Genomic DNA, 18,803 nt, shown 5'->3' with positions numbered 1-18,803 from the left:
GGGAAGGTGTCTCAATCGCGGCTAACAAGGGAAATTAGGGATAGTGTTAAATCCAAGGAAGAGGCATATAAATTGGCCAGAAAAAGCAGCAAACTTGAGGACTGGGAGAAATTTAGAATTCAGCAGAGGAGGACAAAGTGTTTAATTAGGAAGGAGAAAATAGAGTATGAGAGTAATTTTGCAGGGAACATAAAAACTGACTGCAAAAGATTCTATAGATATGTGAAGAGAAAAAGATTAGTGAAGACAAATGTAGGTCCCTTGCAGTCAGAATCAGGTGAATCTATAATGGGGAACAAAGAAATGGCAGACCAATTGAACAAATACTTCGGTTCTGTCTTCACGAAGGAAGACACAAATAATCTTCCGGAAATACTCAGGGACTGAGGGTCTAGTGAGAAGGAGGAACTGAAGGAAATCCTTATTAGTCAGGAAATTGTGTTAGGGAAATTGATGGGATTGAAGGCCGATAAATCCCCAGGGCCTGATAGACTGTATCCCAGAGTACTTAAGGAAGTGGCCCTAGAAATAGTGGATGCATATTTGGTCATTTTCCAACATTCTAGTGACTCTGGATCCGTTTCTATAGACTGGAGGGTAGCTAATGTAACCCCACTTTTTAAAAAAAGAGGGGGAGAGAAAACAGGGACTTATAGACCAGTTAGACTGACATCAGTAGTGGAAAAAATGTTGGAATCAATTATTAAAGATGAAATAGCAGCACATTTGGAAAGCAGTGACAGGATCGGTCCAAGTCAGCATGGATTTATGAAAGGGAAATCATGCTTGACAAATCTTCTAGAATTTTTTTGAGGATGTAACTAGTAGAGTGGACAAGGGAGAACCAGTGGATGTGGTGTATTTGGACTTTGAAAAGGCTTTTGACAAGGTTCCACACAAGAGATTAGTGTGCAAAATTAAAGAACATGGTATTGGGGGTAATATACTGACGTGGATAGAGAACTGGTTGGCAGACAGGAAGTAGAGAGTCGGGATAAACGGGTCCTTTTCAGAATGGCAGGCAGTGACTAGTGGGGTACTGCAGGGCTCAGTGCTGGGACCCCAGCTATTTACAATATACATTAATGATTTGGATGAAGGAATTGAATGTAATATCTCCAAGTTTGCAGATGACACTAAGCTGGGTGGCGGTGTGAGCAGCGAAGAGAATGCTAAGGAGGCTGCTGGGTGACTTGGACAGGTTAGGTGAGTGGGCAAATGCATGGCAGATGCAGTATAATGTGGATAAATGTGAGGTTATCCACTTTGGTGGCAAAAACAGGAAGGCAGAATATTATCTGAATGGTGACAGATTAGGAAAAGAGGAGGTGCAGCGAGACCTGGGTGTCATGGTACATCAGTCATTGAAAGTTGGTATACAGGTTCAGCAGGCGGTGAAGAAGGCAAATGGCATGTTGGCATTCATAGCGAGAGGATTTGAGTATAGGAGCAAGGAGTCTTACTGCAGTTGTACAGGGCCTTGGTGAGGCCACACCTTGCATATTGTGTACAGTTTTGGTCTCCTAATCTGAGGAAGGACATTCTTGCTATTGAGGGAGTGCAGGGAAGATTCACCAGACTGATTCACGGGATGGCAGGACTGACATGAAGAAAGACTGGACCGATTAGGCTTATATTGACTGGAATTGAGAAGGATGAGAGGGGATCTCATAGAAGCAGAGAAAATTCTGACGGGACTGGACAGGTTAAATGCAGGAAGAATGTTCCCGATGTTGGGGAAGTCCAGAACCAGGGGTCACAGTCTAAGGATAAGGGGTAAACCATTTAGGACAGAGATGAGGAGAAACTTCTTCACTCAGAGAGTGGTGAACCTGTGGAATTCTCTACCACAGAGAGTTGTTGAGGCCAGTTCCAAGATATATTCAAGAGGGAGTTAGATGTGGCCCTTACAGCTAAAGGGATCAGGGGGTATGGAGAGAAAGCAGGAAAGGGGTACTGAGGTGAATGATCAGCCATGATCTTATTGAATGGTGGTGCAGGCTCGAAGGGCCGAATGGCCGACTCCTGCACCTAGTTTCTATGTTTCTGCTCTCACTCTCAGGTGGATTGTAAAAGTAATCTCACACAGCCACTATTTCGAAGAAGAGTGGGAGCGGGCGGGGGGGGTACGGTTTACACATTCTCACAAAAGGCACAGGAAGAGGCCACAAATTAAAAATGGTTTAAAAGAAACTTTTCGGACTAATTGGGCAGGAAGAGAGGGCGCCAGCCTGGGGCAGGTGGTGACTCATCGCCAATCGATACAATCTCTGCGGTCAGGAGCTAGACCCGATTAAACTTTGAGACAAAGGGCTTGATACAATCGGGCAGCGATTGGCCGGAGGGGGAAAACTAGTTCCTTATGGAGATTACAAATCTACGGAAAACCAGGACAACAAAAGGTCCCAACAAGGCGTGCATTTTTGGATAAAGGAGCACCAAAGATAAGGAGTTATTTTTTGCCCTATTGACTCAGTGTGCAAATTGTGTCCACCCAAACCCATCACGCAACAGTCCAAACAGATCACCACAAAACATTGCAACTGATCCAGACACGTTAATGGAAAACCCAGACCAGCAAGAGATTTGTTCATAAAATGGATATATATGTATGAGCTGAGAGCAGCTCAACAGAGCGAGAAGAATGGAAGATCAGAACGGAACAGGAGAACGAGAAGCAGAAGGACAAGCGGGGCGAGAAGGAGGGAACATCGGAGAGCAACAACCGGTGAAGGAACCAACGACCACGAGCCGACAATCGACAACAGCAACAATTGGATGGATGGGCGATTGTATGTCTTTTCCCTCAGAAGTCTTGTTCTGTAATTTTTAGTTGGTTTTCCTGTAATAAACTAACAGTTGGGTTTAAGCCTAAACGTTGCGTTATGTGGAGTCCTTCCTGTAAATCCCGAGATCTACGAATCAACGTAGAGTGGGAAACGAACAACCTACAGGGTGGGGAGGGGGGGGGGGGGGCGGAAAAGAAGGGTGGGGAGGGGGGGGGGGGGGCGGAAAAGAGGGCTGGTGAGAGCGGGGGGAAATTCTCCGCCGGCGTCCCGGGGCCAACATTTACCCCTCAACCAACATCACTCAAACAAATCAACTGGTCATTATCTCGCATCCGTTTGTGGGATCTTGCTGTTCACGAGTTGGCTGACGCGTTTCCCAACATTACGACAGTGACTACACTTCAAAAAGCACATTACTGGCTACAAAGCGCTTTGACACGTCCTGACGCTTCGATAGGCATCTTTCGTTTAATGGTGTGAGTTCCGATTCACCAGCGAGCCTTAAAAGCTCAATTTAAGAATAACTTCATTTTTTTTTTTAAAAAACATTTTCATTCTCGGGCTACGGGCATCGCTGGCATTTATCGCCCACCCGTGGCTGCCCTGGAGAAGTTGTAGATGGGCCTCCTGCTCGAACCACCGGTAGTGGTTTGAAGAGAAACAATCGGAACGGTCGTCGGACTTTAACCTGCAAGGAGACACCTCTTTCTAGTCCCATCGCCCGAGCCACTCGGCTACTACGGAAAAGGAGAGAGAATCTTACATTTCTACAGCCTCTTTCACGACTCAAAGCTCTTTACACCAATGAAGCACTTTTGGAGTGTAGTCACGGTTGTAAACAGCACTGCGCTGGCGTGTCAGCCGAGGCTGGCTCAACCTTCTGAATGTTACCAACTGTGGCTCAGTGGGCAGCACACTCACCTCCGAGTCAGAAGGTTGTGGGTTCAAGTCCTACTTCAATGTTCACTCGGTTGATTCCGGGGATGAGGGGGTTGACTTATGAGGAAAGGTTGAGGAGGTTGGACCTCTACTCATTGGAATTCAGAAGAATGAGAGGTGATCTTATCGAAGCGTATAAGATTATGAGGGGGCTTGACAAGGTGGATGCAGTAAGGATGTTTCCACTGATGGGGGGAGACTAGAACTAGGGGGCATGGTCTTAGAATAAGGGGCCGCCCATTTAAAACTGAGGAGAATTTTTTCTCTGAGGGTTGTAAATCTGTGGAATTTGCTGCCTCAGAGAGCTGTGGAAGCCGGGACATTGAATAAATTTAAGGCAGAGATAGACAGTTTCTTAACTGAGAAGGGGATAAGGGGAACGGGCAGGGAAGTGGATCTGAGTCCATGATCGGATCAGCTATGATCTTATTAAATGGCAGAGCAGGCTCGAGGGGCCGAATGGCCCACTCCTGCTCCTATTTCTTATGTTCTTATCTAAGTTCACACTCCAGTGCTGCACTATCGGAGGTGAGACGTTAAACCAAGGCCCCGTCTGCTCTCTCAGGTGAAAGTAAAAGATCCCACGGCACTATTTCGAAGAAGAGCGGAGAAGTTCTCCCCGGCGACCTGGGCCAATATTTATCCCTCAATCAACATAACAAAAACAGATTATCTGATCATTATCACATTGCTGCTTGTGGGAGCTTGCTATGCGGAAACTGGCTGCCACGTTTCACACATTACAACAGTGACTACACTTCAAAATGTACTTCATTGGCTGTGAAGCGCTTTGAGACGTCCGGTGGTCATGAAGGGCGCTATATAAATGCAAGTCTTTATTTTAATGTGGAAAACTGTGTTTTGGACACATTTCCCTTTTTAAAACTAACTTTTGAACTTTCAGAGGAATAAAATTATGGTAATAAGATTACAAAAATACATACAACAACAGTGGTGTCCAAGATACATGGTTTGAATTTCTTATCACAGGTGCGGAGGTCATTATTTCTATGTTGCAAAGGACGGTTCTGTTAACAAGATGTTTAAGGAAGGGAGAGAGAGAAATTAGAGGAACCATTCTCTATAATCTCCTCCAGTCCTACAACCCTCCCAAGTTCTCTGCGCTCCTGTAATTCTGGCCTCTTGAGCACCGCAGATTATAATCGCTCCACTATCGGTGGCCATGCCTTCTGTTGCCAAGGCACAAGCTCTGGAATTCCCTCCCTAAACCTCTTTTATGATGCACCTTAAAACCTGCCTCTTTGACCCAACTTTTGGTCAACTGCCCTAATATCTACTTATGTGGCTCGGTGAAGTGTAGTCACTGTTGTCATGTCAACGCGGCAGCCAAATGCGCACAGCAAGCTCCCACGAACAGCAATGGATAATGACCCAGATCATTTGTTTTAGTGATGTTGATTGAGGGATAAATATTGGCCCCAGGACACCGGGTAGAACTCCTCTGCTCTTCTTCGAAAATAGTGCCACGGGATCTTTTACATTCACCTGCGAGAGCAGACGGGGCCTCGGATTAATGTCTCATCCGAAAGACGGCACCTCCGATAGGGCGGCACTCCCTCAGCACTGCCCCTCCGACAGCGCGGCACTCCCTCAGCACTGCCCCTCCAACAGCGCGCCGCTCCCTCAGCACTGCCCCTCCGACAGCGCGGCGCTCCCTCAGCACTGCCCCTCCGACAGCGCGGCGCTCCCTCAGCACTGCCCCTCCGACAGCGCGGCGCTCCCTCAGCACTGCCCCTCCGACAGCGCGGCGCTCCCTCAGCACTGCCCCTCCGACAGCACGGCGCTCCCTCAGCACTGCCCCTCCGACAGCGCGGCGCTCCCTCAGCACTGCCCCTCCGACAGCGCGGCGCTCCCTCAGCACTGCCCCTCCGACAGCGCGGCGCTCCCTCAGCACTGCCCCTCCGACAGCGCGGCGCTCCCTCAGCACTGTCCCTCCGACAGAGCGGCGCTCCCTCGGCACTGCCCCTCCGACAGTGCGGCGCTCCCTCGGCACTGCCCCTCCGACAGTGCGGCGCTCCCTCGGCACTGACCCTCCGACAGTGCGGCGCTCCCTCGGCACTGCACCTCCGACAGTGCGGCGCTCCCTCGGCACTGCCCCTCCGACAGTGCGGCGCTCCCTCGGCACTACCCCTCCGACAGTGCGGCGCTCCCTCGGCACTGCCCCTCCGACAGTGCGGCGCTCCCTCGGCACTGCCCCTCCGACAGTGCGGCGCTCCCTCGGCACTGCCCCTCCGACAGTGCGGCGCTCCCTCGGCACTGCACTGGAAGTGTCAGCCTAGATTTTTTTTGTGCTCAAGTCCCTGGAGTGGGGCTTGAACTCTCAATCTTCTGACTCAGAGGCAAGTGTGCTACCCACTGAGCCACAGTGAGGGAGATATTGATGTAACGTCTCACTCCAAAGGCTCTCCATGAGCAGTCGTGATCATGGTTTTATGACTGACACCTCTTGCAGATTCCCACAGCAGTGGCATTTGTGATACCAAGTCCGTGTCTTTATATGGAGCTTCAAAATGAGTTTTCCTGGAATAAAATTGGGGTCACGCACAACTTTAATATCCTCACACAGACAGTTAGAGTGTAGTTCGGGGGTTTATAACAACAAAAAGGTCCAAAAGGATTTGAGGGACAGAGACACAAACCTTGTTTGATTTTCCACCAAGAATTTGCTTGATCTCTGTGCCACGAGCCAGATCAAGGGGCACTTGGTCTGTTAAAAGAAAATACAGGAAAGATGAGAAGATTCTGTCGCTGTGATCACTGGTGCAACAAGTTAGTATAGCTGTGTGGGGGAGGAGTCCACAACTATGGGGCCATAATAACAAGAACTTATATAGCAATTGTACAGCACCTGTAACATAGTGAAATATCCCGAGGTGCTGCACAGGAATGTTGTATAAGAACATAAGAAATAGGAGCAGGAGTCGGCCGTACGGCCCCTCGAGCCTGCTCCGCCATTTAATGCGCTCATGGCTGATCCAATCATGGACTCAGGTCGTGAATCTGTGGAATTCTCCGCCCCAGAGAGCTGTGGAGGCTGCGTCATTGAATATTTTTAAGGTGGAGATAGACAGATTTTTGAGCGATAAGGGAGTCAAGAGTTATGGGGAGCGGGCGGGGAAGTGGAGCCGAGTCCATGATCAGATCAGTCATAGAAACATAGAAATTAGGTGCAGGAGCAGGCCATTCGGCCCTTCGAGTCTGCACCGCCATTCAATAAGATCATGGCTGATCATTCAACCTCAGTACCCCCTTCCTGCTTTCTCTCCATACCCCTTGGTCCCTTTGGCCATAAGGGCCATATCTAACTCCCTTTTGAATATATCTAACGAACTGGCCTCAACAACTTTCTGCGATGGAGAATTCCACAGGTTAACCACTCAGTGAAAAAGTTTCTCCTCATCTCGGTCCTAAATGCCTAAATGGCTTACCCCTTATTCTTAGACTGTGACCCCTGGTTCTGGAACTCCCCAGCAACAAGAACATTCTTCCTGCCTCAAACCTGTCCAATCCCGTCAGAATTTCTATGAGATCCCCTCTCATTCTTCTAAATTCCAGTGGATACAAGCCCAGTTGATCCACTTTCTCCTCATATGTCAGTCCTGCCATCCCGGGAATCAATCTGGTGAACCTTCGTTGCACTCCCTCAATAGTAAGAACGTCCTTCCTCAGATTAGGAGACCAAAACTGAACACAATATTCCAGGTGTGGCCTCACCAAGGCTCTGTACAACTGCATTAAGACCTCCCTGCTCCTATACTCAAATCCTCTAGCTATGAAGGCCAACATGCCATTTGCCTTCTTCACCGCCTGCTGTACCTGCATGCCAAACTTCAATGACTGATGTACCATGACACCCAGGTCTCGTTGCACCTCCCCTTTTCCTAATCTGTCACCATTCAGATAATATTCTGTCTTCCTGTTTTTGCCACCAAAATGGATAACCTCACATTTAACCACATTATACTGCATCTGCCATGCATTTGCCCACTCACCTAACCTGTCCAAGTCACCCTGCAATCTCTGAGCATCCTCCTCACAGCTCACACTGCCACCCAGCTTAGTGTCATCTGCAAACTTGGAGATATTACATTGTGAATAGCTGGGGTCCCAGCACTGAACCCTGCAGCACCCCACTGGTCACTGCCTGCCATTCTGAAAACGACCAGTTTATTCCGACTCTCTGCTTCCTGTCTGCCAACCAGTTCTCTATCCACGTCAATACATTACCCCAATAGCATGTGCTTTAATTTTGCACACAAATCTCTTGTGTGGGACCTTGTCAAAAGCTTTTTGAAAGTCCAAATACACCACATCCACTGGTTCTCCCTTGCCCACTCTACTAGTTACATCCTCAAAAAATTCCAGATTTGTCAAGCATGATTTCCCTTTCATAAATCCATGCTGACTTGGACCGATCCTGTCACTGCTTTCCAAATACGCTGCTATTTCATCTTTAATAACTGATTCCAACATTTTCCCCACCATCGATGTCAGGCTAACCGGTCTATAATTACCCGTTTTCTCTCCCTCCTTTTTTTAAAAAGAGTAGCGTTACATTAGCTATCCTCCAGTCCATCGGGACTGATCCAGAGTCAATAGACTGTTGGAGAATGATAACCAATGCATCCCACTATTTCTAGGGCCACTTCCTTAAGTACTCTGGGATGCAGTTGATCAGGCCCTGGGGATTTATCGGCCTTCAATCCCATCAATTTCCCCAACACAATTTCCTGATTAATAAGGATTTCCTTTAGTTTCTTCTTTTCGCGAGACCCTCGAACCCCTTGCATTTCCGGAAAGTTATTTGTATCTTCCTTAGTGAAGACAGATCCAAAGTATTTGTTCAATTGGTCTGCCATTTCTTTGTTCCCCATCATAAATTCACCTGATTCTGACTGCAAAGGATCTACATTGGTCTTCACTAATCTTTTTTACTTCACATATCTATAGAAGCTTTTGCAGTCAGTTTTTATGTTCCCAGCAAGCTTCCTCTCATAGTCTATTTTCCCCCCTGCCAATTAGACCCTTTGGACTCCTCTGCTGAATTCTAAATTTCTCCCAGTCCTCAGGTTTGCTGCTTTTTCTGGCCAATTTATATGCCTCTTCCTTGGATTTAACACTATCCCTAATTTCCCTTGTTAGCCATGGTTGAGCCACCTTCCCCGTTTTATTTTTACTCCAGACAGGGATGTACAATTGTTGAAGTTCATCCATGTAATCTATAAATGTTTGCCATTGCCTATCCACCGTCAACCCTTTAAGTATCATTTGCCAGTCTCTTCTAGCCAATTCACAGTTCATACCATCAAAGTTACCTTTCCTTAAGTTCAGGACCCTAGTCTCTGAATTAACTCTCCATCTTAATAAAGAATTCTACCATATTATGGTCACTCTTCCCCAGGGGGCCTCGCACAACAAGATTGCCAATTAGTCCTTTCTCATTACACATCACCCAGTCTCGGATGGCCAGCTCTCTTGTTGGCACCTCGACATCTCTAATACACTCCAGGAAATCGTCCTCCACCACATTGCGACCAGTTTGGTTAGCCCAATCAATATGTAGATTAAAGTCGCCCATGATAACTGCTGTACCTTTATTGCACGCATCCCTAATTTCTTGTTTGATGCTGTCCCCATCCCTCACTACTACTATTCAGTGGCCTGTACGCAACTCTCACTAGCGTTTTCTGCCCTTTGGTATTCTGCAGCTCTACCCATACAGATTCCACATCATCCAAGTTGATGTCCTTTCTTACTATTGCATTAATTTCCTCTTTCACCAGCAATGCCACCCCGCCTCCTTTTCCTTTCTGTCTATCCTTCCTGAATATTGAATACCCCTGGATGTTGAGTTCCCAGCCTTGGTCACCCTGGAGCCATGTCTCCATAATCCTAATTATATCATAACCGTTAATAGCTGCCTGCGCAGTTAATTCATCCACCTTATTACGAATACTCCTCGCATTGAGGCACATAGCCTTCAGGCTTGTCTTTTTAATACACTTTGCCCCTTTAGAATTTTGCTGTAATGTGGCCCTTTTTGATTTTTGCCTTGGGTTTCTCTGCCCTCCACTTTTACTATTCTCCTTTCTATCTTTTGCTTCTGCCCCCATTTTATTTCCCTCTGTCTCCCTGCATAGGTTCCCATCCCCCTGCAATATTAGTTTAAACCCTCCCCAACAGCACTAGCATCTTATTGAATGGCGGAGCAGGCTCGAGGGGCCAAATGGCCGAACCCTGCTACTATTTCTTATGTTCCAATGTTATGTTCTGAGTTATATGTATTTATATAGCGCCTTTAACATAGTGAAATGCCCCAAGGCGCTTCACACGAGTATTATGAGATAAAAAATTTCACACCAAGCCGCATCAGGAAAAATTAGGTAAGGTGTCCAAAAGCTCGGTCGAAGAGGTAGGTTTTAAGGAGCTTTTTAAAGGAGGAAAGAGAGGTAGAGAGGCGAAGAGGTTTAAGGAGGGAGTTCCAGAGCTTGGGGCCCAGGCAATAGACGGCACGGCCATCAATGGTGAAGCGATTATAATCAGGGATGGTCAAAAGGGCAGAATTAGCGGAGTGCAGACATCTCAGTGGGGGTTGTGAGGCTGGAGGAGATTACAGAGATGGGGAGGGGTGAGGCCATGGAGGGATTTGAAAACAAGGATAAGAATTTTGAAATCGAGGCGTTTCTTAACTGGAAGCCAATATAGGTCAGCAAGCACAGGGGGGGGATGGGTGAGCGGGACTCGGTGCGAGTTAGGACATGGCAGCCGAGTTATGGATCACCTCTAGTTTACGTAGGGTAGAATGTGGGAGGCCAGCCAGGAGTGCGTTGGAGTACAAAAGCAAAATAGTGCGCATGCTAGCATCTGAAATAAAAACATAAAATGCTGAAATTCTCAGCATGTGGGTACCAACGATATAGGTAAGAAGTGGGAAGAGGTCCTAGAAGTTGAATTTAGGGAGCTAGGAGTTAAATTAAAAAGTAGGACCTCAAAGGTAGTAATCTCTGGATTGCTACCAGTGCCACGTGCTAATCAGAGTAGAGGGAGCAGGATAGTTAGAATAAATACGTGGCTTGAGCAGTGATGCAAGAAGGAGGGATTCAAATTCCTGGGACATTGGAACCAGTTCTGGGGGAAGTGGGATCTGCACAAAAGGGACGGTTTGCACTTGGGCAGGACTGGAACTGATGTCCTGGGGGTGACATTTGCTAATGCAGTTCGGGAGTGTTTAAACTAATATGGCAGGGGGATGGGTACCTATGCAGCGAGATAGGGCGAAGTAATATGGAGTCAGAAACAGATGGTAGAAAGGTAAAAAGCAATAGTGGAAGGCCGAGTAAACAAAGGCAAGAAAAAAGGGCCAAACTACATCATAATTCTAAAAGGACAAAGGGTGTTAAAAAAACAAGCCTGAAGGCTTTGTGTCTTAATGCAAGGAGTATCCGTAATAAGGTGGATGAATTAACTGTGCAAATAGATGTTAACAAATATGATGTGATTGGGATTACGGAGATGTGGCTCCAGAATGATCAAGGCTGGGAACTCAACATCCATGGGTATTCAACATTCAGGAAGGATAGAATAAAAGGAAAAGGAGGTGGGGTAGCATTGCTGGTTAAAGAGGAGATTAATGCAATAGTTAGGAAGGGCATTAGCTTGGATGATGTGCAATCTATATGGGTAGAGCTGCAGAACACCAAAGGGCAAAAAACATTAGTGGGAGTTGTGCACAGACCTCCAAACAGTAGTAGTGATGTTGGGAAGGGCATCAAACAGGAAATTAGGGGTGCATGCAATAAAGGTGCAGCAGTTATCATGGGTGACTTTAATATGCATATAGATTGGGCTAACCAAACTGGAAGCAATACGGTGGAGGAAGATTTCCTGGAGTGCATAAGGGATGGTTTTCTAGACCAATATGTCGAGGAACCAACTAGGGGGGAGGCCATCTTAGACTGGGTGTTGTGTAATGAGAGTGGATTAATTAGCAATCTTGTTGTGCAAGGCCCCTTGGGGAAGAGTGACCATAATATGATGGAATTCTACATTGGGATGGAGAATGAAACAGTTAATTCAGAGACCATGGTCCAGAACTTAAAGAAGGATAACTTTGAAGATATGAGGCGTGAATTGGCTAGGATAGATTGGCAAATGATACTTAAGGGGTTGACAGTGGATGGGCAATGGCAGACATTTAGAGACCGCATGGATGAACTACAACAATTGTACATCCCTGTCTGGCGTAAAAATAAAAAAGGGAAGGTGGCTCAACCGTGGCTATCAAGGGAAATCAGGGATAGTATTAAAGCCAAAGAAGTGGCATACAAATTGGCCAGAAATAGCAGTGAACCCAGGGACTGGGAGAAATTTGGAACTCAGCAGAGGAGGACAAAGGGTTTGATTAGGGCAGGGAAAATATAGAGTACGAGCGGAAGCTTGCAGGGAACATTAAAACGGACTGCAAAAGCTTCTATAGATATGTAAAGAGAAAAAGGTTCATAAAGACAAACGTAGGTCCCCTGCAGTCAGAATCAGGGGAAGTCATAACGGGGAACAAAGAAATGGCAGACCAATTGAACTAATACTTTGGTTCGGTATTCACTGAGGAGGACACAAACAACCTTCCGGATATAAAAGGGGTCAGAGGGTCTAGTAAGAAGGAGGAACTGAAGGAAATCCTTATTAGTTAGGAAATTGTGTTGGTGAAATTGATGGGATTGAAGGCCGATAAATCCCCAGGGCATGATGGTCTGCATCCCAGGAGTACTTAAGGAGGTGGTCTTGGAAATAGCGGATTCATTGACAGTCATTTTCCAACATTCCATAGACTCTGGATCAGTTCCTATGGAGTGGAGGGTAGCCAATGTAACCCCACTTTTTAAAAAAGGAGGGAGAGAGAAATCCAGGAATTATAGACCGGTCAGCCTGACATCGGTAATGGGTAAAATGATGGAATCAATTATTAAGGATGTCATAGCAGCGCATTTGGAAAGAGGTGACATGATAGGTCCAAGTCAGCATGGATTTGTGAAAGGGAAATCATGCTTGACAAATCTTCTGGAATTTTTTGAGGATGTTTCCAGCAGAGTGGACAAGGGAGAACCAGTTGATGTGGTGTATTTGGACTTTCAGAAGGCTTTCGACAAGGTCCTACATAAGAGATTAATGTGCATTGGGGGTAGTGTGCTGACGTGGATTGAGAACTGGTTGGCAGACAGGAAGCAAAGAGTAGGAGTAAATGGGTACTTTTCAGAATGGCAGGCAGTGACTAGTGGGGTACCGCAAGGTTCTGTGCTGGGGCCCCAGCTGTTTACATTGTACATTAATTATTTAGACGAGGGGATTAAATGTAGTATCTCCAAATTTGCGGATGACACTAAGTTGGGTGGCAGTGAGAGCTGCGAGGAGGATGCTATGAGGCTGCAGAGTGACTTGGATAGGTTAGGTGAGTGGACAAATGCATGGCAGATGAAGTATAATGTGGATAAATGTGAGGTTATCCACTTTGGTGGTAAAAACAGAGAGACAGACTATTATCTGAATGGTGACAGATTAGGAAAAGGGGAGGTGCAATGAGACCTGGGTGTCATGGTACATCAGTCATTGAAGGTTGGCATGCAGGTACAGCAGGCGGTTAAGAAAGCAAATGGCATGTTGGCCTTCATAGCGAGGGGATTTGAGTACAGGGGCAGAGAGGTGTTGCTACAGTTGTACAAGGCCTTGGTGAGGCCACACCTGGAGTATTGTGTACAGTTTTGGTCTCCTAACTGGAGGAAGGACATTCTTACTATTGAGAGAGTGCAGCGAAGGTTCACCAGACTGATTCCCGGGATGGCGGGACTGACATATCATGAAAGACTGGATCAACTGGGCTTGTATTCACTGGAGTTCAGAAGAATGAGAGGGGATCTCATAGAAATGTTTAAAATTCTGACGGGTTTAGACAGGGTAGACGCAGGAAGAATGTTCCCAATGTTGGGGAAGTCCAGAACCAGGGGTCACAGTCTAAGGATAAGGGGTAAGCCATTTAGGACCGAGATGAGGAGAAATTTCTTCACCCAGAGAGTGGTGAACCTGTGGAATTCTCTACCACAGGAAGTTGTTGAGGCCAATTCACTAAATATATTCAAAAAGGAGTTAGATGTAGTCCTTATTACTAGGGGGATCAAGGGGTATGGCGAGAAAGCAGGAATGGGGTACTGAAGTTGCATGTTCAGCCATGAACTCATTGAATGGTGGTGCAGGCTCGAAGGGCCGAATGGCCGACTCCTGCACCTATTTTCTATGTTTCTATGAGAGAAACCGAGTTAACGTTTCAGCTCGAAGACCCTGCGACAGTGCATTGGAATAGTCTAGTCTAGAGATAACAGAAGTGCATTGCATACGCAAACAACTGTAATAATAATAACTTATTTATATAGCGCCTGTGATGTAGTAAAACGTCCCAGAGCACTTTGCAGCAATTTTACAACACGTTAGATAATTGACCATTGAGGGAAATAGCGATAAAGCAGGAGAAGGAAGTGTAAAAGGAGGTTACAGGTTCGGGTCCAAAGCGGTAGCCAAAATGCGCGCGCAGATAGACACAGACGAAAAAACAAATTCAAATGACATTGTACATAATACAATACGGAGTAAAATCAGTATTTCCACTGATGGGGGAAGACTAGAACTAGAGGGCATAATCTTAGAATAAGGGGCGGCCCATTTAAAACTGAGATGAGGAGGAATTTCTTCTCTCAAGAGGGTTGTAAATCTGTGGAATTCGCTGCCTCAGAGAGCTGTGGAGGCTGGGTCATTGAATAAACTTAAGACATAGAAACATAGAAAATAGGTGCAGGAGTAGGCCATTCGGCCCTTCAAGCCTGCAGCGCCATTCAATAAGATCATGGCTGATCATTCACCTCAGTACCCCTTTCCTGCTTTCTCTCCATACCCCTGGATCCCCTTAGCCATAAGGGCCATATCTAACTCCCTCTTAAATATATCCAATGAACTGGCATCAACGAGACCCTGCGGCAGGGAATTGCATAGGTTAACAAGACAGAGATAGTCAGTTTCTTAAACGATAAGGGAATAAGGGGTTATGGGGAGCGGGCAGGGAAGTGGAGCTGAGTCCATGATCAGATCAGCAATGATCGTATTGAATGGCGGAGCAGGCTCGAGGGGCCGTATGGCCAACTCTGCTCCTATTTATGTTCTTATAATAAAGATTATAATTAAACAAAATTAAATAATTGTAAATTAAGTTAAAATGAGAAAATCAGCAATTGAATCAAATTAAATCAGTTATTTTGAAGTTAGCACTGAAATAATCAGTATCAGTCACTACTTACTGTTGTTGTTCTTGCTATTGGAATCAGCACCATACTTTAGAAGTTTTACAGCAGAGAGTTTCTGGCCCCGATAAGCTGCACAGTGTAATGGTGTATTTCCCAACTTATCAGTGCAGTTAACATTCGGAGGATTGGGTCTGTTCAGCTGAAAATAATTAAGGTTCAAATTAAATTTCTACACGAGCAGCAGCAATTAAAACTCGAGGGCTCAATTTCCCCCAGTGATTTGTGCTGCTCTTTTTGACCCAAGTTGAAAATCCCCAGTTTCCCCGATCAGTTTGCACCAGTGTAACTCAGTTAGTGATGATTATTTTAGGTCAGTTTTTTTTTCAGCCAAAGAGGGTGTAACCAGCCACCGACACCAATTCTGGCCATTTAGGGAAGTTTGACCAGCTGAGAGCTACTCCAGTGGGCTTCGGCCGGAGTATGTGGCCTCTGCAGGTAAACCTTCCGGAGAGTTAAGGAAATCGGTGCAGCAGGTGCCCGGACACACTGAAAGAATTGAAAAACAGAGCAGCAACTTACCTCCAACCCCACCCGAAGGCTGTCCGGTCCCATTCTCAGTCCCCGCTTCACACACTCACACAGGACAGGGAGAGAAAGAGAGAAAGAGAGAAAGAGAGAAAGAGAGAAAGAGAGAAAGAGAGAAAGAGAGAAAGAGAGAAAGAGAGAAAGAGAGAAAGAGAGAAAGAGAGAAAGAGAGAAAGAGAGAAAGAGAGAAAGAGAGAAAGAGAGAAAGAGAGAAAGAAAGAGAGAGAGAAAGCGAGAAAGCGAGAAAGCGAGAAAGCGAGAAAGCGAGAAAGCGAGAAAGCGAGAAAGCGAGAAAGCGAGAAAGCGAGAAAGCGAGAAAGCGAGAAAGCGAGAAAGCGAGAAAGCGAGTCAGAGAGAGAGAGAGAGAGAGAGAGAGACAGAGAGACAGAGAGAGAGAGAGAGAGAGACAGAGACCACAGAGAGAGAGACAGAGACCACAGAGAGAGAGAGAGTGAGAGACACACACACACACACACACACAGAGAGAGACACACACACACACACACACACACACACACACACAGAGAGAGAGAGAGACAGAGACACAGAGAGAGAGAGAGAGAGAGAGAGAGAGAGAGAGAGACACAGAGAGAGAGAGAGAGAGAGACATAGAATTTTTTTTTTGGCATACGTAGGCCCCCCCAAAAAAACGGGCATAACTTTTCAAGCACGCCAAAAAAATGCTTTAGGGAAAATGGAGCCTTTGGTTTGCAGAATATCCGCGGCCCCCCCGCTAACTTGCTGTGGCTCTGTGGGTGCACTCGCGCCTCGGAGCCTGAAGTTTGTGGGTTAAACTCCAACTCCAGAGACTTTGAGCACAAGATCTGTGCCGACACTCCCAGGGTCAGTACGGAGGGAGCGCTGCGCTGTCGGAGGTGCCGTCTTTCGGACGGGAAATTGAAAATTGTTTATTCGTTGTCGGCGATGGGGCAAAATGGACGGTTTGACCGATAGTGAAGAATCATGCAAATCGTGCAGCGAAGAGTCTATTCACTTTCTGATTGGCCGTGAGGAGGCAGAGCACCACGTGGATGGACGTGTCTGGCAACCAATGGCGGGAGTGGAGCAGGGGGTGGGGGGAGGGCAGGAAGTCATGTGACTAAACCTTCAGGAATACGTCCAAACAGCATTGAAATGTCATGGACAGGAATAGAAAATAAACAAAACGGCTAATGGAATGCTGGCCTTTATATCGAGTGGATTAGAGAACAAGGGGTGTGATGGAATACTCTCCACTTGCCTGGATGAGTGCAGCTCCAACAACACAAGAAGCTCGACACCATCCAGGACAAAGCAGCCGCTTGATCGACACCCCATCCACCACCTTCAACACTCACTCACTCCACCACCGGCGCACCGTGGCTGCAGTGTGTACCATCTACAAGATGCACTGCAGCAACTCGCCAAGGCTTCTTCGGCAGCACCTCCCAAACCCGCGACCTCTACCACCTAGAAGGACAAGGGCAGCAGGTCCATGGGAACACCACCACCTCCACGTTCCCCTCCCAGTCACACACCACCCCGACTTGGAAATATATCGGCCGTTCCTTCATCGTCGCTGGGTCACAATCCTGGAACTCCCTCCCTAACAGCACTGTGGGAGCACCTTCACCACACGGACTGCAGCGGTTCAAGAAGGCGGCTCACCACCACCTTCTCAAGGGGCAATTAGGGATGGGCAATAAATGCCGGCCTTGCCAGCGACGCCCACATCCCAGGAACGAATAAGGAAAAAAAGTTACGCTGCAGCTGTACAAAGGCCCTGGTTAGACCACACCTGGAGCACTGTGAGCAGTTCTGGGCACCACATCTTAGGGAGGATATATTGGCCGTGGAAGGAGTGCAGCATAGGTTTACTCCAAGGAGGAGGGATTAGACTAAGACACAGGACACGCACATTTCCAAACACATTCACTCACTTCCTGTTGTATGATATTGAGGAATTTTCAAATGGGTCCCAAGTGTCTTTTTTTTTTAAATGACAGCTTTGAATTTATACTTTCTCCAACTCCATTCTTCAAAAAGGAACAGGGGACAGACGGGGAACAGTAACATAGGTCCCTGCGATGTTAGATTCAACAGGCAAAACACAGAGCTTTTCCATCATGCAAAAGCACCACAAAATTCGACGCTAAACATGCAGATAATCAAAGCAAATAGATTTTTCTTGATTGAAAATTGAAGGCACGAGAGAAATTGGGATTGTTCTCTGTCGTGTATCCTACATGGTTATTGCTTGCACTATCACAAGGTGTGCCACCAGGGGGCACCGCAGTGGGAGACTTGTAGCTTACCTGTACAGGTGTGCCTGGCCTCGTGTAAAAGGCAGGCCCCACCAGGTGTGATCCTCACTCTGGAGCTATCAATAAAGGACTAAGGTCACTGCAGGTCAAACACAACACACTGTCTCGTGGAGTCGGTCAAGGGAAGATTTGATTGAGGTGTTCAAGATCATGGAAGGGTCTTGATGGAGTAAATAAGGAGAAACTGGTTCCAGGGGCAGGAGGGTTGGTAACCAGAGGGACACAGATTTAAGGCCATTGGCAAAAGAACCAGAGGGGCGATGAAGATGTTTTTTTATGCAGCAAGTTATGATCTGGAATGCACCGCCTGAAGGATACCCGCACTCCAAGGGTTAAGTTACAAGGAGAGATTACACAAACTAGGGATGTGTTCTCTGGAATTTAGAAGGTTAAGGGGTGATCTGATCGAAGTTTTCAGGATATTAAGGGGAACAGATCGGGGAGATAGAGAGAGACTATTCACGCTGGTTGGGGAGTCTCGGACTAGGGGGCAGAGTCTAAAAATTACAGCTAGACCTGTAAAGTCCTTACTCTACAATATGAAACCACACGGGGCACATTCCAGGGACAAGGCCACTCTGTGACCTTAGCTCTTTATTACAGGACTCCAGAAGTGATGACCCTGCGTGGGACCTCCCTTTATATATACCCGAGTGATCAGGTAAGGAGTGTCTCCCACAAGTTCACCCCTTGTGGTCAAGGTGTGCATCTAAGTTGAGTGTATACAGTAAAACAGTGGTGTTACATTGTAGTTACAAACATGACAAAACCTTTCAGGAGTGAAATTAGGAAACACTTCTACGCACAAAGTTTGGAACTCTTCTGCAAACGGCAATTGATGCAAGATCAATTGTTAATTTTAAATCTGAGATTGGTAGTTTTCT

General features: G+C 46.7%; 1 protein-coding gene across 3 annotated transcripts in view; it reads right to left on the bottom strand.

The window, feature by feature from the left end:
- The window catches only part of osbpl1a (oxysterol binding protein-like 1A), a 316,457-nt gene that overhangs the window by 241,901 nt on the left and 55,753 nt on the right, over positions 1 to 18,803 (bottom strand). For all 3 annotated transcript variants that reach the window (XM_070896777.1, XM_070896770.1, XM_070896784.1), the window contains exons 7-8: positions 15,086 to 15,230; positions 6,389 to 6,456 (exon numbers count right to left, since the gene is read on the bottom strand). In XM_070896777.1, coding sequence (XP_070752878.1) covers positions 6,389 to 6,456; positions 15,086 to 15,230 — 213 coding nt within the window. The remainder of the gene's footprint in view (positions 1 to 6,388; positions 6,457 to 15,085; positions 15,231 to 18,803) is intronic.

This window comes from Pristiophorus japonicus, chromosome 1 (genome assembly GCF_044704955.1).
Source record: "Pristiophorus japonicus isolate sPriJap1 chromosome 1, sPriJap1.hap1, whole genome shotgun sequence".
Classification (NCBI taxonomy): domain Eukaryota; kingdom Metazoa; phylum Chordata; class Chondrichthyes; family Pristiophoridae; genus Pristiophorus; species Pristiophorus japonicus.
The sequence above is the reverse complement of the archived record's forward strand: the minus strand, read 5'-3'. Positions and strand labels throughout refer to the sequence as shown.